The following is an 18,365-nucleotide window of genomic DNA, read 5'->3' as shown; positions in this document are numbered from 1 at the left end:
ATCCAGCCTTGTACAAACACACCCGCTGGTCGGAATGAAAATGCCCCACCTCCAGAGGATTTGCGTTTGCAAAGAGCTTGGGAAATACAAACATGCTCCGTGTTAGATCGTTAAAATTTCTGGGCTGAATCCAACTGTCCCTACTCAGTGTTTGCTCCCGGCTTACTTGGTGGGCGTAGACGTCTGTTCCCTGCGGAGAATCGGCTCAGGGCCACCGCACAGGCAGAGATGGATAATGAGCAGTTAGTGGCAGGTTTTGTGAGTTACCCAGAGGTTTGGGGGTGTGCAGAAGTGGGATCCCAGAGGTGGGGGTCGGGACGCTTTGAGATCTGACATAGCTCAGTGCAGAAGGGCTGCTTGGGAGCACTCAGCCATAGCAGCAGGGAGACGCGGTAGCTCTCCTGCCAGAGAGGCCAAACCATCGCCCTGGAGCACTGACAAGAACAATCGCAGGCCTGTGGCAATGGCCATCAGCACTGTAGCCAGATACCGGGCGCTCTCTGATGCTGCTGCTGGGTGATCGTGCCGATGGGCGACGGGCGCTCAGCCCTACCCAGGATCAGGCCCTTCTTTGGCTGCCCTCCAGTAAGGAGCGAGAGCCCTCAGCTCTCTCTGCCCTTCCCCAGCTCTGCTCTCTCTGCAGGAGGAGGTGTCGACGGCCTGGAAGGTCCTACGGACCGAACCCATTGTCCTGAGGCTGCGGTTCTCCCTCTCCCAGTACCTAGATGGACCCGGTGAGTGCCAGCCTATGCTGGGGGGACAGAGAGAGCGACAGCAGGGCAGCACCGCACCTTGGCCTCGTAATTCATCCTCTGCCCAGGATTCTGTCCCCTGCCCTGCCCACAAGCCGAGGGCAAGCTAGAGAAGAGGATGATTGGTTGGATGCCCTGCTCTGTAGGGAAAAGCATGGAGAATGCTGAGTCAGATTGGCTCAGGGAAAGGGGGCCTTGAGTCATACGCTGAATTGTCAGGGCAACATGAACAGCCACCAGTAGCCTGTCCAGCATCCCAGCCAAGCAAGAGGGTATCCTGGAGGCAGTGTGGGCTAGTGGCTAGAGCACTGGACTGAGCCTTTGGAGACCTGGGCTCTATTCCGAGCTCTGGCCTGCTGGGTGACCTTGGGCAGGTCATGTCCTCGCTCTGTGCCTCAGTTTCCCCATCTTGTAAAACAGGGATAATGAGGCTGCCCTCCGTTATAATGTGCTTTGCGATTGACTGAGGAAAGATGCTCTGTAAGAGCTCAGTATTATTATCACTACACTGCAGAATCCATTGGGAAAAATTAAATACGTGATCCGTGGGCCGCAATTATCCCTGGCACAATTCTGCAGGCTCCAGGGGCAGCTTGGTCCATCTGTCCATCTGTGGTGGGGGTGGCCTATGCAAACCTCTCTGCACTATGGAGTTCCCAGTGGCAATTGGGACTCTGTGGAGAGGCACCTGGACCCATTGCATGGGTATTGGCTCGACCCCCTGGTTTGCAATGACCATCCAGGGCTTCCCTGTTCCCAGGCTCTCCAAGGGGATGATTGGAAACAGCCCCCCATGAGACCTGCCAGCCCTTCTCCCTGGCCTAGGAGTCACAGGGGTTGGGTTCCTTAGGGGTGGGGGTGTCTGTGCTTCCACTCCTCCCAGTCCACTGGAAATTGTGCAGAACTTCCGAGGCGTCATGGGGGTTCCCGACCTGGAAATCACCCTTGTGTGGAGCAGCCAGTGGGAAGCCGTATCCTCCGGGATGACAGGTTGGCCAGGGTCAGAGCCTTTGTGGAGGGAATCCATTCAATCTGCCTAAACTTGGGCAGTGTTTTGGCTTTCCTCTCCCTATTTGTGGCACCACAGAGTGCGATCTGGCCCAGTTAACACTCAGCTACCAAGTTGTGTGGACTCCAGGAGCTCTGTAGCTCAGCGCTCAGAGTGTTTGAAATCAAGGAGCGGGGTGCCTTAGCCAGTCCCTTGGCTGGGAGACCACTCGGGAAGAGCTATGTGCTGCTGGTGATTCAGTGGGCAGCATTCTGTTCCCTGAGTCAGCCCCGGCCCAGATGCCCGCAGAGGTGTGGCAACCTATTTGTGTTTATGGCCCGTTCTGCAAGTGCCCTACGCGGCTTGGTGTGGGTGTGCATGGTCAAGCAGTTGCCATGCTCTGCCCAGCGGGCTGGGTGAAGGCATTTCCGTCTGTGGGTAAAGTGCCCTGGGAGGCGGGGAGCTTGGTATTGATGTTGGCTGACTCTGATCTCTCTGCAGAGCCATCGATCGAGGTTTTCCAGCCATCTAATAAGGAGGGGTTTGGCTTGGGTCTTCAGCTGAAAAAGTAAGGCCAGTGAGCTTGTCACCAGGACATGCAGTTGGGGCATCTTCCCCTAGGCCAGTGCGAGGCTGGGGCCAAAAGGGCTAACACGATCTTGGGCTGTATAAACAGGGGAGCCACGAGTAGGAGCAGAGAGGTTACTTTGTCTCTGTATCTGGCACTGGTGTGAGTGCTGTTAGATTCTGGGCCCACAGCTCAAGAAGGATGGTGATACATTGGAGAGGGGTCAGAGAAGAGCCATGAAAAGGATTAAAGGATTAGAAAATAGTGACAGATTCCAGGAGCTCCATCTATTTAGCTTAACAAAGAGAATGTTAAAGGGGGACTTGATGCCAGGCTATAAGAACCTACATGGGAACAAATACTGGCTAAAGGCTCTTACAGTCGAACAGAGAAAGGTGTAACAAGATCCAATGGCTGGAAGTTGAAGCCAGACAGATGCAGCCTGGAAATAAGATGTTCTTTTCTAACAATGAGAGGAATTGAAACAATTTACCCAGGATCATGGTGGATTCTCCATCCCTGGTGATTTGTAAACCAAGACTGGCTGTTTGTCTACCAGCCCTGCTCTGGTTCACACAGGGGGTAATTCAGGGATCTCTTGACCCAGGTTGTAAGGGAGACCACCATGCAAGATGATCACAATGGTCCCTTCTGGCTTTAGGATGCAGGACTCTGTGAGTGCCTGTTAGTGCAGAAGGGGCAGCTGGGCAGGATGCAGGGGCAGCAGGTTGTATTTATGTTTATTGGTCTGTATTTCTCACAGGCCTTTTTAATGCCGTGAGGAGCCTTAGCCAGGGCTGAAATGCCGTGGGATCTGGACTCCTGGGCTCCCATCTCTCAATGACTCCCTGAGGCCAGAATATTCCATGGGAGACAGACATGAGCACAAAGCCCAGGGCACTAGGGTTCCTTTGGATTGCCGAGGGGTTTGCTGGGTGGGAGCCATGGTGCCCTGAGTGGCTCGCCAGGGGACGGATGGCACAGGGGATTGGCAAAGGGCTGTGGTGCCATGCACCTCTGGTCAAATCCAGCCCATGCCGAGAGGAGACTGTCATAGAATATCAGGGTTATAAGGGACCTCACGAGATCATCTAGTCCAACCCCCTGTTCAAAGCAGGACCAATCCCCAGACAGATTTTTGCCCCAGATCCCGAAATGGCCCCCTCAAGGATTGAACTCACAACCCTGGGTTTAGCAGGCCAATGCTCAAATCACTGAGCTATCCCTCCCCCCTGTCACCATGGAGAGCCATGCGAAATGAGCTGGTGAGCTCCAGTCACTGCCTAGGCCACATGGCCGATGGCACTGACTGGTGCCTTGCTGGAGGAATGGGCGGGTGAGGACATGGGCACCGAACTGTCCGCTTAGGCTGTGATCCTGCCTGTTCCCGCAGCTCCGGTTCTCCCTGCTACACCCCTCTTTCTCACAGCCTGCCAAAGCACCTGGCCTGGAGTAACCTCTGCTGCTGGGGCCTTAGACCGCCCCAGGCAGAAGCTGCCAGCTGGGCTGCTCCATGTCACACAGAGGGTCTGGGTCTCCCCTGCCTCCCCCCGTGACACACCCCTATCCTGAGCTGGGAGATGGTGGCGCAGGGGAGACCCCGGCCCTTTGGGTTTCGTGATGATCCAATGGGAATTAGACGAGGCCCCTGCTCGCCATCAGACCTGACGCCTAGTCACGTTCCAGGTCTGGCGTTTGTGCCCTTCCCTATGGCCTGAGCGCCAGCTGGCTGGCCCCATCCAGCCTCTAAAGTCACTTCTGGCTCTTCTCCCCAGGATCCTGGGAATGTTCACGTCCCAGCAATGGAAACACCTCAGCAATGATTTCCTGAAGACCCAGCAGGAGAAGCGGCACAGCTGGTTCAAGTCAAGTGGCACCATCAAGAAATTCCGAGCAGGCCTCAGCATCTTCTCTCCCATCCCCAAGTAAGGCTCCCGCAGATGCCCTGGGACTGTCTCCGGCCCAGCTCCCTCCCCGAGCATGGTTCTCTCTGAACTATGGTCCCAGGGTCGTCCCCTGTCCCGTCGGTTCCCACTCTGCGTTTACCCTGTCAGTGTGCATGTGGTGGGATTCATCGCCCCCCCCATGCTGCCTGGTCCTCTCCCATGCCCACATGCTGCCAGGGGAGATTTCATTTGCTGCCTCGTCAGCCCAGGAGCCTCCATGGGCACCGTGCAGGACTGGAGTCACTGCCATGCTCTGTGCTGCAGTTTGCCCACCTGTGCTGGGGTGGGGCTGGTGCTGTGTTGGTGCTGTCCCTGATGGTGTCAGGTCTGCCTCTGCTGTGGAGTTCGGGATTTCCTGTGCCAGGCAGGCTGTGCCAGGGCGCTAAAGGCCAGTGAACTGTGGACAAAGCTCAGCCATCCCCTCCTTATTGCTTGGGGGGGTGGGTAGAGCTCACCAGTGTCTCCCCAGACCCCGCAGCCAGTGAGTCTTGCAAGAGGGGGAGGCATACGTTGCCTCGGCAGCACTCCCAGCTCCTCTTGGCCCAGGAGCAAGTGACTGGCACTGGGAGCCTCCACAGGGGTGCCGGGGGCACTGATCACCAGGCCCTGGGGTTGGCACCCTTCTTGCTGCTCTCCCCTGCCCCCCAAGCCAGCACTTTGTGACCCCTGAGCTGTGCTGCTAGCTCTACCTGCACCAGACTGGCAAAGACCTCCAGATGCCATGCTGCTCTCCCCTTGCCCATACTGCTTTACTCCCCCCCTTCTCCCTGTGTGCTGGCTCTGGCCCCCTGGTGGGCTCATGGCTCCCTCTGTCTCCCCAGGTCTCCCAGCTTCCCCATCATCCAGGACTCCATGCTGAAGGGCAAACTGGGGGTGCCAGAGCTCCGCGTCAATCGCCTTATGAACCGTTCCATCTCCTGCACCATGAAGAACCCCAAGGTGGAGGTGTTCGGCTACCCCCCCAGCACCCAGGCAGGTGTCGCCCCATTCAACATCCTGGTGGGTTTCCTCTGCATCCCCCTGCCTTGGCTCTGGGTGTGTTTTGCTCACACTGACCCTGGAGTGTGCTCCCCATGCTAATGCTCATGCAGGTTTGCCTCCCCCTCTTCCCCACTTCAGTATCTGAGGGATTCCCCTGGGCACAGGCCAGCTCCCCTGCGCGGTCGCCACGCAGCGTGTTGAAACGAGGCCTGTGCAGAATACACTGTGTGTGGCAGCAGAGCTCCTGGCCCTGTTGCAAAGCAGCTGGGCAGCTCCAGCAGATCCTGGTGCCAACAGGGATAACGCCAACCTGGTTTGGCCTGGCACCTGCACCGCTGGGGGCGTACCACCCATTCCTCCAGCTCTCCCGTTCCTCCAGCTCTCGTGCTGTGATAGCAGGTGTTATTGCTTGCCAGCACCCTGCTGTTTGGGAGCTGTGAGTCCTCCCTTCTCGCCAGTGGAGCAGCCAGGCCCTGAGTCAGTGTCCTAATGCACCCTCTTCCTGGGGCATGTCTTCACTGGGAACTCAGCAGCAATGATACGATGGGCCCCTCAGCCGAAGCTGCCTCCTGGAGCATGGCCGTTCTTCCGCCAAGACACAGGCGCTGGCTTTTCTTTCCCCCCGGGGGATGCTCCACCCTCGCTTCACCCCAGGCCCTGCCCCCACTCCACCTCTCTCCACCCTCGCCCCACTTCTTCCTGCCCCACTCCATCCTTTCCCTTGAGGCCCCTGCTGCTTTCTGCTCTCTGCCCTCCCCCAAGTGCCTCCACCAGCTGAACAGCTGATTGGAGGCCCCACCAAACAGCCAATTGGCACCATTGCCAATCAGCTGTGGCCGATGGGTGCTGACCACCCGCTATTTTTTTTCCTGGATGCTTCAGCTCCGGAGCACCCAGAGAGTTAGTGCCTATGTGCCAGGACCTCCTCTGACTTAGCTCCCTAGTTCTCTTTGCCCGAGAGCCGTTCTCCCCTCCCTTCTGCCGAGGGTGGCGTGAAGCAGGGGCAGTTAGCAGAAGAGCTCTGCCCTGGGACGGGGTCTCAGTGCGCCCTGGCACAGTGCCTGCTGAGCCACCCCAGGTGGATGTCACCCCTTGGAAGGGTGCGGTAAGGTACTGGGGTAGATGAGGGGCAGAGCCCAACATCCTCAGCCATCTGGCACGAGGTCCCATGCAGCAAAGGGGAAGGCGAGCACAGAGCCCTCTGGGCTGCTCCCCGCTCTGCCAGCCCACGCTGAGGGGCACGGTGGCCTGTGGGCCAGGAATGGAGGATAACGTGGCTGGGTCTGGTTTGTGTGCCCTCTGCAGGTCGGCGGCCATTGCAAGAACATCCCCACACTGGAGTACGGTTTTCTCGTCCAGGTAAACCACGGTCGCTAACTGGTGACCCCTGAGAATGTGTCGCCTGCCCTCTCCTCCTGCTCGCCCCCCTCCAGCCTGGCCTTTTCACAGGCGGCTGCTGCCCGCTGGGAGAGACCCAGGTGTCCCGGGCCCTAGAGACAGGGCCTTCTTGTTCTCGACTCTTGTCTTGGCTAGGAGCGGGGTCAAGCTTAGCTACCAGGAGCCAGCTGGGCCGCCTCAGTTCATTGCCTTTCCCTCATGTGGATGCAGGGTAACGCCTTGAGCTCCATTTTTCCGCTTGACCTTAACTCGGCCGAGCTCCCAGGCGAGACCAGGCCTCAAAGGTCCCGCCTCTGAACCCCTAACGCTCCCCCCAGATCTGTGGGTTGCAGGGCAGCTCTCTACCCTGCCGTGGGCTGGCAGCCTGGGGGCTTTGTTCCTCAGAGCTGAGCCAGCAGGGCTGAGCATTTCCAGGCTGACCGGTTGAGGCCTGGGGCAGGGCGCACTGGTCAGCATTCTTCCATCCAGTGCTGGCTGCTGGGAACCCTCCACCTGAGCCATGGTTCCCACATTAACACAGATATCTGGCCTGACACGCAGCCTCCAGGGAGCGACCTGGCCATGTGTTCAGCCCTGCTCCATGTGGTACACACCTCCAGGGAGCCGTGACGTGACCCTGTCTAAACAGGGCCAGCTCCGCTGTCTTGCACCCACCCACACCTGTTCTGATCCTGCCCCTCGAGTTTAGAGGTGGCCTGGTCCTAGCTCAGACAGAGACTCATCCTGGTGAAAGCTCCATGGGAGGTGGTGAATTCTGCCCAGCCAAGTGCCCAGGCCAGCAGGCGGCACAGGACAGAGAAAGCTCAGTGCTAATAAAGGGCCCAGACCTGCCGTTTGCCCCGGGATGGGAAGTGTTGCCTGGCGTGGAGTATGCTCATCCTGTGGCTTGGTGTGGAGGGGGTGGCTTATGCTGGGGTGTGTGGCCTGGAGATGGTCCTGGCTCACTGCGGCCTGGCTGTGCAGATAATGAAGTATGCGGAGCAGCGGATCCCCACCCTGAACGAGTACTGCGTAGTGTGCGACGAGCAGCACGTCTTCCAGAACGGATCCATGCTCAAGGTACAGAGACCTCCAGGCCAGCCTCCCCAGGAGCACCTTCGTGGTGGGGCTGGTCACCGGGAGGGGCCATGGGGGCAGGTGGAGGCAGGCCAAGTGCTGGTGTCCTTTGGATCGGCTGGCACTGGGAGCACTCCTCATTGCCCCTTTGTGCTGCTGGAGTCAGCAAAGGGTGGAGCCCAGGCAGCTTGGGGTTTTATTAACCTGCCCCAGTAAAGGATGGAAACTGGTAACTTGGAGGTGGGGTAATAAGGCAGGCGAAGAGAAGTGCAGTGATTGGTGGAAGGGGATGTGGGAGGAGCCAGGGCCCTTTAAATTGTGCCCAGTGCCACCCCCCTCATCCCCCAGGGAGTGGGTGCAGAGGGAGGTTTGCCATGGTTCAGAGTGGCTGTATCTGGTGGCAGCCCTCTGGCAGTGCTGTCTTCCCTTGCCCCATGGGCTGCTATGTGCCAGGGGCACAGCCAGCGATGCGGGGGGGTTCAGCATTGCTCCCTGCCCAGCATCCCGCACCCACAGGCCCCTCTTCACCAATAGCCAGGCCTATGGCGGGGAGTGGGCTTCCCTCCCCCTCCCCCCACCCCCAGCGCAGCAGCTGCATTGTGGTGGTGATGTGTGTGCAGGGGAGCAGAGCGGTACCTATTCTGCTGCTTCCCCCTGCTGGCTGACTCCTAACTAGCATGGGAGCATTAATCACACACCACTTGGCCCCGCCCAGCTGAAGAGAAGGCAACATCCTTAGGTCTGAATCTTGGGGTGCTGAGCACCCCCACCTCCAGCTGAACTCGAAGGAGCCGGTGGTTGCCCTGTATCTCTTCAAATCTGGCCCAAAGAACCTCAGACTGAGGACTTAGCAACCGAGCACCCAAAGTTAGCGGGCATTCTTGAGAACGCTGGCCTCACTGTACCCAGCCTCAGTTTCCCCACCTGTCATAAGGGGATGGCGCCTCCCAGGGAGAGTGAGCGCTAATGAGGGAACGTGTGCTGAGTGCCTTGGATGGCCGGTGCTGGAGCAAGGAGGTGGCCTGTTGTTGTGACATGCAGCTGTAGCTGCTTCTGTGTACAGGAGCCTCGGAGCCATGCGGGAGCTGCATTGCTGGCTTTGACAGAAACGAAAAATATTCCCAGAATGCACCAGGGTCTCTATGGGAACAGGTTCCAGGGGGCAAATGCTGCAGTGTCAGCCCATCTGGGTTGCTAGCATGCCTGGGAGCTGGGGCAGGCTTGCTCCTTGCGGTACCCGCTCCTGGCCAATGGTGAATGACTCCAGTGCTGGGATCAGTGTGGGAGGCTGGGGCATGGGGCTCTCTCTGACCCCCAGCGTCGCTCTCGTCTCCCTGCAGCCGGCTGTGTGCACGCGGGAGCTGTGCGTCTTCTCCTTCTACACCCTGGGGGTGATGTCTGGCGCGGCGGAGGAGGTGGCCACGGGAGCAGAGGTACCAGTGCCGAGCGGAGGACATCAGCAGGGGCACAGGCAGAGAGTTGGGGGGCGGGAAACTCTGCGCCCGGGGGAGAGCTGTTAGGGAAGGAGCAGAGTGATGGTGCCGCAGCAATGCCATGGCAGGTGAGAGTCCCTTGGAGTGCCTGCTCCCCTGACAGCCCCAGCCCGGAGCGGTGCTGAGCTGATCATCTCGCCCTGACTCGGACAGACCGGATACCTCCCCGCCCCTGATCAGGGCCCTGCTTCCTGGCAGCTGCTGGCTCCGGCGGCCCACAGGTCCAGGGCTGTATCTCACGTCAGGGCCTGATCTCATGCTGGGGCAGTGGCGCTTCCTTCCTTCCTCCTCCTCTCAGTCACGCTCTCCCCGGCCCAGGTGGTGGACCTGCTTGTGGCCATGTGCCGGGCTGCCCTGGAGTCCCCGCGCAAGAGCATCATCTTTGAGCCGTATCCCTCCGTGGTGGACCCCAGCGATCCCAAAACACTTGCCTTTAACCCTAAGGTAAGCGCCTCATCCCACTGCTGCGAGCAGGGCCCTGGGCCGCTCCTGAGACCACGGCGGTGAGCTCCACCTGGGGGCAGGACTCCCGCTTGGGAGGGTCACTGAGCCGGGGTGTGGCAGCCTGTCCCTTCTCGCTACAGACCCAGCTGCTGCCGCCTGAGGCGGGGGAGATGCCGATCGCTCTCCTGGGGCTGGGCTGGCTCGGCAGGACCTCGTGTTGCTGTCAGTCAAGAAGGCAGTGGTGATCCCAGGCCATTTAAACCCAGACATTTCCAGGTGTGACTACGCTCCAGGGGGAGGAGATGCTACCTGAGCTGGGAGACAGACGTCCTCCTCCCGCCCATTGGGTCCAGGGAGTGGGGCGACTCTGCTCAGGTGCAGGAGTTGGACAGAGGGACGAAGGAATTGCCAGAGCAGATCTGAACAGAGCCCAGGCTCCTGTCTCTGACAGCCACCAGCATCAGTGCTACCAGCCTGCTGTGGCCCAAAGCCAGACTCCTGAGCACCCCTGTGTGAATGGGCGGGGATGGCATCTGATCCGCCTCCCACTCACCCTGTGGCTGCAGTGCAGTTCCGATTTGCATTGACACAATGAGGTGGTGAGGTCAGGGGTTCCCTCCACAGGACTGCAGGCTCCCTGGGGAGCTCAGACCCCTGGCATCAGGCTGGTGGGGGGGATGGGCAGGAAGGACAGGCCAGGTATGTGCCTGTGTGCGCTGTGCCTGACAGCTGTCTCTTTCCATTCCCACGCCACAGAAGAAGAACTATGAGCGTCTGCAGAAGGCCCTGGACAGTGTGATGTCAATCCGGGAAATGACCCAGGTACGGTAGCCTGTGCTGCCATCGCCGGGTCTGGCCTCAGGGCAGACCCAAAATCCAGGCCCCTCTCTGATTCTCTCAGCCCATCCTGCCCCTCCACCCTCACCCAACGGGGTGGCTGCTTGTGTCCCATTGCAGAGGAGGTGACATTCTTGACGTTCATTATTACTCATAGGCCCACTGCACTAGAGGTCCCAACCAAGATCCAGTGTGCTAGGCGCTGCACAGCCCCAGAGGAAGAGCTAGGCTCTTTCCTGAAGAGCTAACAGAGACATGACATCTCCAAGGTCAGGGCCAGGGCTGGGAGTACAGCCTGCTTCTCCTGAGCCCCAGGCCAGAGTCCCAGCCCCTAGTGAGCCAGCGTCCTAGCCACAGGGCACCACTGGTGAGCCAGGTTCGCTTTCCTTTGTCACCCTCCTCTCCCTGTGGAAGGACGCGGGCTGCAGATGCTGGTGACGGAAACCCCAGTGCCCTTGGCGCTCCGACTCAGTTATGTGACTTTCTGACCGAGATGCGCTCCGAAGTGCCCCGTGTCCTGTGCCAGGCCCCAGCATTAGTGCTGCCCTGTTCTTTGCAGGGCTCGTATCTGGAAATCAAGAAGCAGATGGACAAGCTGGACCCTCTGGCACACCCTCTCCTGCAATGGTAAGTGCTCCATGTCCTGCTGGGCTGTGGGAGGGTTGGGGCAGAGGTGGGCAAGGGTCTCATAGGATGGATGAGATGCCAGGGGATAAAAGCACCGGCTCACTGAGGGGACCCAGTTACGCTCTCCCCGGGATGAGCAATCTGGGAACAGTGAGGGTTTGAGCTTCCCAGGCAGCACAGAGGCACAGTCCCCAGGGCACGGAGTGTCAGCCCCTATGGTTATTAATGTGTAGAAGCATGACCATCTCTCTGGGCCAATATCAGATGTACTGCCCAGCCTCTGGTTCCCCTGTGCCATCATGAGTGGCTAAAAGCTGTGCTGCTTCTCATACAAACAGCCTCTGCTTGGCCCACTAGGGTAGCATGGGTCCCACGGGGGGGGGGGGGGTGGATGGGTTGGAATTTTGTCATCCTCTCTGGCCCATTGCCAGACACAGAGGCACCAATCCTGAAGGGCTGAAGGAGCCGTGATATCTGTGGATTGGGTGCTGGTTTGAATTGCTTGTGAGCCTTGAAAGGCAACAGTTGAGAGGAAACACTTGTTCTCCCTGAGATCATGTGGCACAGCTGGTTTGTTTTTCTTTTTTTCTGAAGCTTTCAGGACACCACACTGGATGGGCGGGGGTCTGACCTGCCAGGGCAGAGGGCGGGACACCACGCTGGATGGGCTGGGGTCTGANGGGACACCACACTGGATGGGCGGGGTCTGATCTGCCAGGGCAGGGGGTGGGACGCCACGCTGGATGGGCTGGGGTCTGATTCAATATGTGAAGAGTGTGGACTGGTCTGATCTAAGATGTCCTAACTGGGCTAATGGCTGATCTGGCAGGGTAACCCCGCAGTTCTAATGGCCTCTTTCCCCTCCCTAGGATAATCTCCAGTAACAGATCTCACATTGTCAAGCTGCCTCTCAGCAGGGTACGTGGCCGCCCCCCTTTCAGGGTACGAGCTCCTTCCTTTTGGGTCAGGCTGGCTGTGTGCCACCATCCTGCTCCCTCCTGCATGCCCAGTGAGTGCAGCCCTGCTCCGTAGGAGCTTCTCCAACCCCCAGTTCCCAGCACGGCTCCCCGGCCCATGTACACTCGCTCCTAGGTCACTGGTAACAGCCTGAAGGCCCTGCCGAGAGGGACTGGGCTGGGAAGGTGAAAGTCTCCATCTGTGGCCATCGCTAGCCACTCAGGGAGTAGCCTTGGTTTGCTTCCACCCCACCAGTCACTGCCTGGCACCCAGCGTCCCTGAGGTGTGGAGGGGTCTGCACTATTGGGCCCTGCACTGGCTCCTGGAGACAGTGGTGGGGTTGGGATGGGGGTTCAGCGCTGGGGACCGACTTCCCTGCATGATCTCTCTCTCTTTTATCTCTCTCTTGTTCGCTCGCTCCCTCCCCTTTTTGCTGGTCTGTTTCCCTTGGTAGCAGCTGAAATTCATGCACACCTCACACCAGTTCCTCCTGCTGAGCAGCCCCCCAGCCAAGGAAGCCCGGTTCCGCACAGCCAAGAAACTCTACGGGAGCACCTTCGCTTTTCAGTGAGTCTGCGGTGGGATGGGGCCCTTCCCCTTGGGGCAGCTCCCGCTGCTTCTTCCTGGGGGCTCCAAACTGGCTGGTGCTGCCGCCCCGGGTTCTCCTTCACTGCAGCATGTCGGGAGAATCCCTGCAGTGGGCCTGTCCCTGTCTGGTAGCAATGCCCTGGGGGTGCTAGTGCACAGAGAGAGCAAGCCAAGCCCCTGCTGCAGCAGCTGAACCAGGTACCCAGCCAGGCGAGAGGGTCAGTGTACCTGGGGGAGAACTCTGGCTACAGGCAGTCTGGGGGAATGGGGTTGCTGCTAGATAAGGAAACATAGGCCCCGATCCAAAGCCCATTGGAGTCAATGGAAAGACCCCCATTGGGCTTTGGATTGGGCCCTGCGAGCCCGCCTGGCAGTGGAATGGTGGTGCTGTGTGCTAGGGAGGGGAGGGACCCTCTGGGTCAGATCAGAACCAGCTCAATCCATTGCCCAGAACAGGGACTCCAGCCCCAAAGGGGCTGGCAGCTGACCGGGACCAGCTAACTTGCATTATTTCCTTATTCTGGAAGGGCAGAGGCGCGGCCAGGCCCAGACGGAGCAGTAAGGGCTGCTCTCCTGAGAATCCCAGCCTACTGCCTCAAAGCCCAGAAGTGCAGAAGGATCTAAACTTACTTGCACTAAGCGGGACCTTCCTGGGGCTGCCTGGCTAAGTCCGTGTTGTGTGGGCATGGCACAGCTGGGCATTGTGGGGCACCGCAGGGCTGATGAGGAGCCCTGGGAGGCTGCCTGTCTCCCCAGGGTGTGTGAGTAGGGAGCTCCTTGGGAAGGGCTGCTGGCTGGGACTGCCGAACCTCTGTCTTCATTCTGCCTGGCCCGCCATCCTGCCAGAGGCCCAGGGCCATTCAGAAGGGGAGGCTGGACGTGCCCCAGCACAGGAGAGAGTTCTTGGGACTTTACAAAGCCGCACCAGCCCTAGGGGAGGGTGTATCTGTGGGTCTGACTGCCCTGGAGCAGGAGGTTTGAGTCCAGCTGGCATGGACATAGCCAGGCATAATGGGAGGGGCTAGCCGCCCTAGGTATGTGGCTAGGCTCGCTCCTGGGATTGTCCTTGGGGCGGCCAGCCCCTCCTGGTGCCCGCACTGCCACAGACACGGTGGCGTTTAGCGCTCGCGTGGGCGTCTGTTGCAGCCGGAAGTTCCACCTCTGGCCTTGCCATCCCAGGTGTGGGTGCGTGGGAGAGAGGGAGGCCGGGGGGGGTGCTGCTCTGGTAGCAAGGGAGTGGCTGGCTGTATGTGTGCTAGGTGCCAGTGAAGGAGTGGAGGGCGGGTGCGTGAGGGGACACGTGTGAGCAGGGGCGCATGCAGGATGGCAGTGCTGGGCTGGGCTGTGTGCCTGACATGCTGGTTCCTTGCTCTTGCAGTGGATCTCACATTGAGAACTGGCATTCCATCCTACGCAACGGGCTGGTCAATGCGTCCTACACCAAACTGCAGGTAACTGCCTGGTGCCAGCCCTCTGCCAGCGTGCTGACCACATGGGCTGGGTGTGGCCACATGCAGGTGACCTAGGCTCTCCTGGGCATTGAGCAAGCCAGTGGGTCTGAGGTCTGGGCTCTGGCCTGGCTGGCATTAAAACAGAGCCCAGCTTTGTGGGGCGAGATTAACCCCTGCAGTGCTGGGCTGCAGTGAGCACCAGCAGGAGAGTCTCCCATCAGCAGGGTGTGCCTGCGGGAGATGTGTCCGAGGGCTCCCAGGGCAGTGGATTTTCACTGACAACCCACCTGGGGAGGGTCCCACGCCCAAGTCCATGCCCTCTCCTCTTCTCACTACAGCTCAGCTCAGCTCCCAGCAGCCGACTCTCCCAAATCCGCCCCGCTCCCAGCAGTGCCCAGGCACTGGATCTGCAGGCTCAGCTGCTCCTGAGTGGGACAAGCAGACAGAAAAGTAGTTGGACAGACTAACTGGTGGGAGATGGGGGGAGACGGCTAGACAGCATGCAGGAGAGGGGCCTGCAGCGTGGGGCAGATGGACAGACCAACAGGCGGGGGAGGTGCTGGCAGCGTGGGGTGGATGGACAGACCGACAGGCAGAGGAAGGGTCTGCAGCCTGGGGCGGATGGACAGACTGACTAGCAGGGGAGGGCCTGCAGTCTGGCCAGGCTGCACCCTGTTGGTTTCTTCCCACCCTGGCCCTGGGCTGGTGGATGCGGCACCCCCTGGGTACATGCTCACGCCCTCTGCCTGTGTTGCTCACGCTGGTGTTTTCCTGCAAGCTGCATGGAGCAGCCTATGGCAAAGGCATCTATCTGAGCCCCATCTCCAGTATTTCCTTTGGATACTCAGGTAAGAGACTCTCCTCTCTCCCCATCTGTCTGTGCACCCCATGGCCCTGGAGAACTACACGTTCCCCTCCATGTCCTGTTGCAAACCCAGCCTGGGAGGGATGCTGCTGGGCTGGGGCAGTTCTGGGCGCCCTGTGGAAAGGGCTCGTGCCAGTTGCACACCGCTCAGGCTGGGAGAAGCACGTGCAAACAGCATTTTCCAGAAGCCATGTGTATTAGGGAAGGAGAATGTGGCTCCCAGGGACAGTTCTGAGCAGGGTTTCCCACGTGGGTTGGCCTGCACAGCCTGCCCTCCGGGGCTCTGGTCTGCGCACTGGGCTGGGCTTGATGCGAGGCTTATCTGCACATGTTGCTTCCAGCCAGAGCTGTGTGTGACTGGCATGGGTGCCCCCAGACCCTGCTCCTCTGTCACCCCTGTGCTCCAGGCTGTCCCCCCTCAGGGCTATTGCCAAGAACAGCTCCATCCAGGGTGGCTGGGCAGGGTGTGCCGGTGGCATGGAGGCAGGTTTAAATTGTAGGGGAGCTGGTCCTGTGGCCTCCTGGGATTAACCCTTGCTCATGCTTGCCTTCTCAGAGACACGTCTGCTTAGTGGCGCCAGCATGCCTGCTTTGTGGTGTGTTTGTGTGTGTGCCTGTCTCAGCTATGGCAGTCCCCATGCATCGCACGGCTCCCTCATTCTCCCCTCCCCACCTCTCTCTCTGTAACATGCCCTGGGATGTACCCACAGCCATTGGCCGGGAGTGCCAGATCCTGCCTCGGTCTGACGGGGCGATGGGTCTTCTCTGATGGGAAGTCCCTGGCTATGTGGATATCTGCTGTCATAGACAGGTACAGTCAGGAAGGCGACTCTGCCAGCCTGGGGCGGAGTGGGTGGGTGGGCGGGTCCTGGTTCTTCTCCAGCATTGCGTGACACTGATTATGAGAAGCAGCCTCCCATGCCTGCAGTCTGGAAGGTGCCATCAATGTCTCAGGAGCGGATGGACAATGAATGTCTCTCTGCAAAGCGTCTGCTTCCTGGGGGAAGCTTTGATTTTTCATCCAAAACCCTAATACCATCTGGAAGCTGTAGTTCAGGCACCTCGTGTCCCCTTTCTCCTCTCTGGGCCAGGCTCCCCAGCTAGATTTTATTTCTCATGATGCATCACCCACCTCTCCAAGAGGGGAGATTGTGGTGAACCATGGGAGATGTAGTCTGACCAGGGGGTTTAGCCCATAGAACATAAGTAGGGCCATAGTGGGTCAGACCAAAGGTCCATCTTACCCAGTATCCTGTCTTAGGACAGTGGCCAATGCCAGGTGCTTCAGAGGGAATGAACAGAACAGAGCAATTATCAAGTGATCCATCTCCTGTCGTCCAGTCCCAGCTTCTGGCAGTCAGAGGTTTAAGGATGTCCAGAGCATGGGGTTGAGTCTCTGGCCATCTTGGCTGATAGCCATTGAGGGATCTGTCCTCCATGAACATATTTAATTCTTTTCTGAATCTAGTTATTGTTTTGGCCTTCACAGCATCCCCTGGTAATGAGATCCACAGGCTGATTGTGGGTTGTGTGAAGAAATACTTCCTTATGTTTGTTTTAAACTATTACCTATTAATTTCATTGGGGCACCCCTGGTTTGTGCGTTATGTGATGGGATAAATAACACTTCCCTATTCGCTTTCTCCACACCAGTCATGATTTTGTAGACTCTATCATATCCTCCCTTAGTTGTCTCTTTTCTAAGAGGAAGAGTCCCATTTTTTTAATCTCTCCTCAAATGGAAGCTTGTCCACACCCCTAATAATTTTTGTTGCCCTTCTCTGTACCATTAATACTCCTTGTTTGAGGGGTGACCAGAACTTCAAGCAGTATTCACTGTGTGGACGTACCATGGATTTATATAGTGGCATTATGATATTTTCTGTTTTTTATCTATCCCTTTCCTAATAGTTCCTAACATTGGGTTAGCTTTTGTGACTGCCACTGCACGTTGAGCAGATGTTTTCAGACAACTATCCTCAAAAACGCCAAGATCTCTGTCTTGAGTGGTAACAACTAATTTAGACCCCGGCATTTTGTATCCATAGCTGGGATTATTTTTTTCCAATGTACATTACTTCACACTTATCAATATTGAATTTCATCTACCATTTTGTTACCCAATCCCCCAGTTTTGTGAGATCCCTTTGTAACTCTTTGCTGTCAGCTTTGGACTTAACTCTCTTGAGTAATTTTGTATCATCTGAAAATTTTGCCACCTCACTGTTTACCCCTTTTTCCAGATAATTTATGAATATGTTGAACAGCACTGGTCCCAGTACAGACCCCTAGGGGACACCACTATTTACCTCTCTCCGTTCTGAAAACTGACCATTTATTCCCTACCCTTTGTTTCCTATCTTTTAACCAGTTATTGATCCATGAAAGGACCTTCCCTCTTATCCCATGACTGCTTAGTTTGCCTAACAGCCTTTGGTGTGGGACCTTGTCAAAGACTTTCTGAAAGTCCAAGAAAACTATACCGACTGGATCATATACTTGTTGACTCCCCTCAAAGAATTGTAATAGATTGGTGAGGCATGATTTCCTTCTACAAAAATTGTGTTGACTTTTCCCCAACATATCATGTTCATGTATCTGATAATTCTCTTCTTTACTACAGTTTCAACCAATTTGTCTGGTACTGAAGTTGGGCTTATCAGCCTGTACTTGCCAGGATCACCTCTGTGGCCTTTTAAAAAAAATCAGCATTACATTAGCTATCCTCCAGTCGTCTGGTACAGAGGCTGATTTAAGCAATAGGTTACATACCACAGATATTAATTCTGCGATTTCATATATGAGTTCCTTCAGAACTCTTGGGTGAATACCAGCTGGTCCTGGTGACTTATTACTGTTTAATTTAGCTATTTATTCCAAAACCTCCTCTATGGACACCTCAGTCTGAGATGGTTCCTCAAAATGGCTCAGGTGTGGGGATCTCCCTCACATCCTCTGCAGTGAAAACTGATGCAAAGAATTCATTTAGCTTCTCCACAATGGCCTTGTCTTCCTTGAGTGCTCATTTAGTCCTCAATCATCCAGTGTCCTCATTGATTATTTGGCAGGCTTCCTGCTTCTGCGGTGCTTAAAAAAATTGCTGTTAGTTTTTGTGTCTTTAGCTTGTTGCTCTTCAGTCTTTCTTAGTCTGTCTTAATATGCTTTTACACTTGACTTGCCAGAGTTTATGCTCTGTTTTATTTTCCTCACTAGGATTTGACTTCCAATTTTTAAAGGATACCTTTTTACCCCAACCACCTCTTTTACTCAGCTCTTTAGCCATCACAGCATGTTTTGTTCTCTTACTGTTCTGTTATATTTGGGGTATACATTTAGTCTGAACCTCTGTCATGGTGTTTTAAAATAGTGTCTATGCAGTTTGCAGGCATTTCCCCCTTAAGACTGTCCCTTTTA

General features: G+C 57.1%; 1 protein-coding gene across 10 annotated transcripts in view; it reads left to right on the top strand.

Moving 5' to 3' along the window:
- PARP6 (poly(ADP-ribose) polymerase family member 6) overlaps positions 1 to 18,365 on the top strand; it is a 53,035-nt gene that overhangs the window by 21,286 nt on the left and 13,384 nt on the right. Inside the window, exons 6-19 of one of the 10 annotated variants that reach the window (XM_034784514.1) lie at positions 644 to 734; positions 2,242 to 2,308; positions 4,084 to 4,233; positions 5,076 to 5,226; positions 6,541 to 6,594; positions 7,597 to 7,692; positions 9,030 to 9,122; positions 9,501 to 9,626; positions 10,383 to 10,448; positions 11,023 to 11,090; positions 11,960 to 12,008; positions 12,505 to 12,614; positions 14,014 to 14,086; positions 14,865 to 14,934. In XM_034784514.1, coding sequence (XP_034640405.1) covers positions 644 to 734; positions 2,242 to 2,308; positions 4,084 to 4,233; positions 5,076 to 5,226; positions 6,541 to 6,594; positions 7,597 to 7,692; positions 9,030 to 9,122; positions 9,501 to 9,626; positions 10,383 to 10,448; positions 11,023 to 11,090; positions 11,960 to 12,008; positions 12,505 to 12,614; positions 14,014 to 14,086; positions 14,865 to 14,934 — 1,264 coding nt within the window. Of the gene's footprint in view, positions 1 to 643; positions 735 to 2,241; positions 2,309 to 4,083; positions 4,234 to 5,075; positions 5,254 to 6,540; positions 6,595 to 7,596; positions 7,693 to 9,029; positions 9,123 to 9,500; positions 9,627 to 10,382; positions 10,449 to 11,022; positions 11,091 to 11,959; positions 12,033 to 12,501; positions 12,615 to 14,013; positions 14,087 to 14,864; positions 14,935 to 18,365 lie in introns of all 10 variants that reach the window. The other 9 variants (XM_034784513.1, XM_034784512.1, XM_034784511.1 and 6 more) reach the window with 9 other exon arrangements.

The sequence above is a fragment of the Trachemys scripta genome, chromosome 10 (assembly GCF_013100865.1).
Source record: "Trachemys scripta elegans isolate TJP31775 chromosome 10, CAS_Tse_1.0, whole genome shotgun sequence".
In the NCBI taxonomy this organism is placed as follows: domain Eukaryota; kingdom Metazoa; phylum Chordata; order Testudines; family Emydidae; genus Trachemys; species Trachemys scripta.
This window is presented reverse-complemented; position numbering and strand designations above follow the sequence as displayed.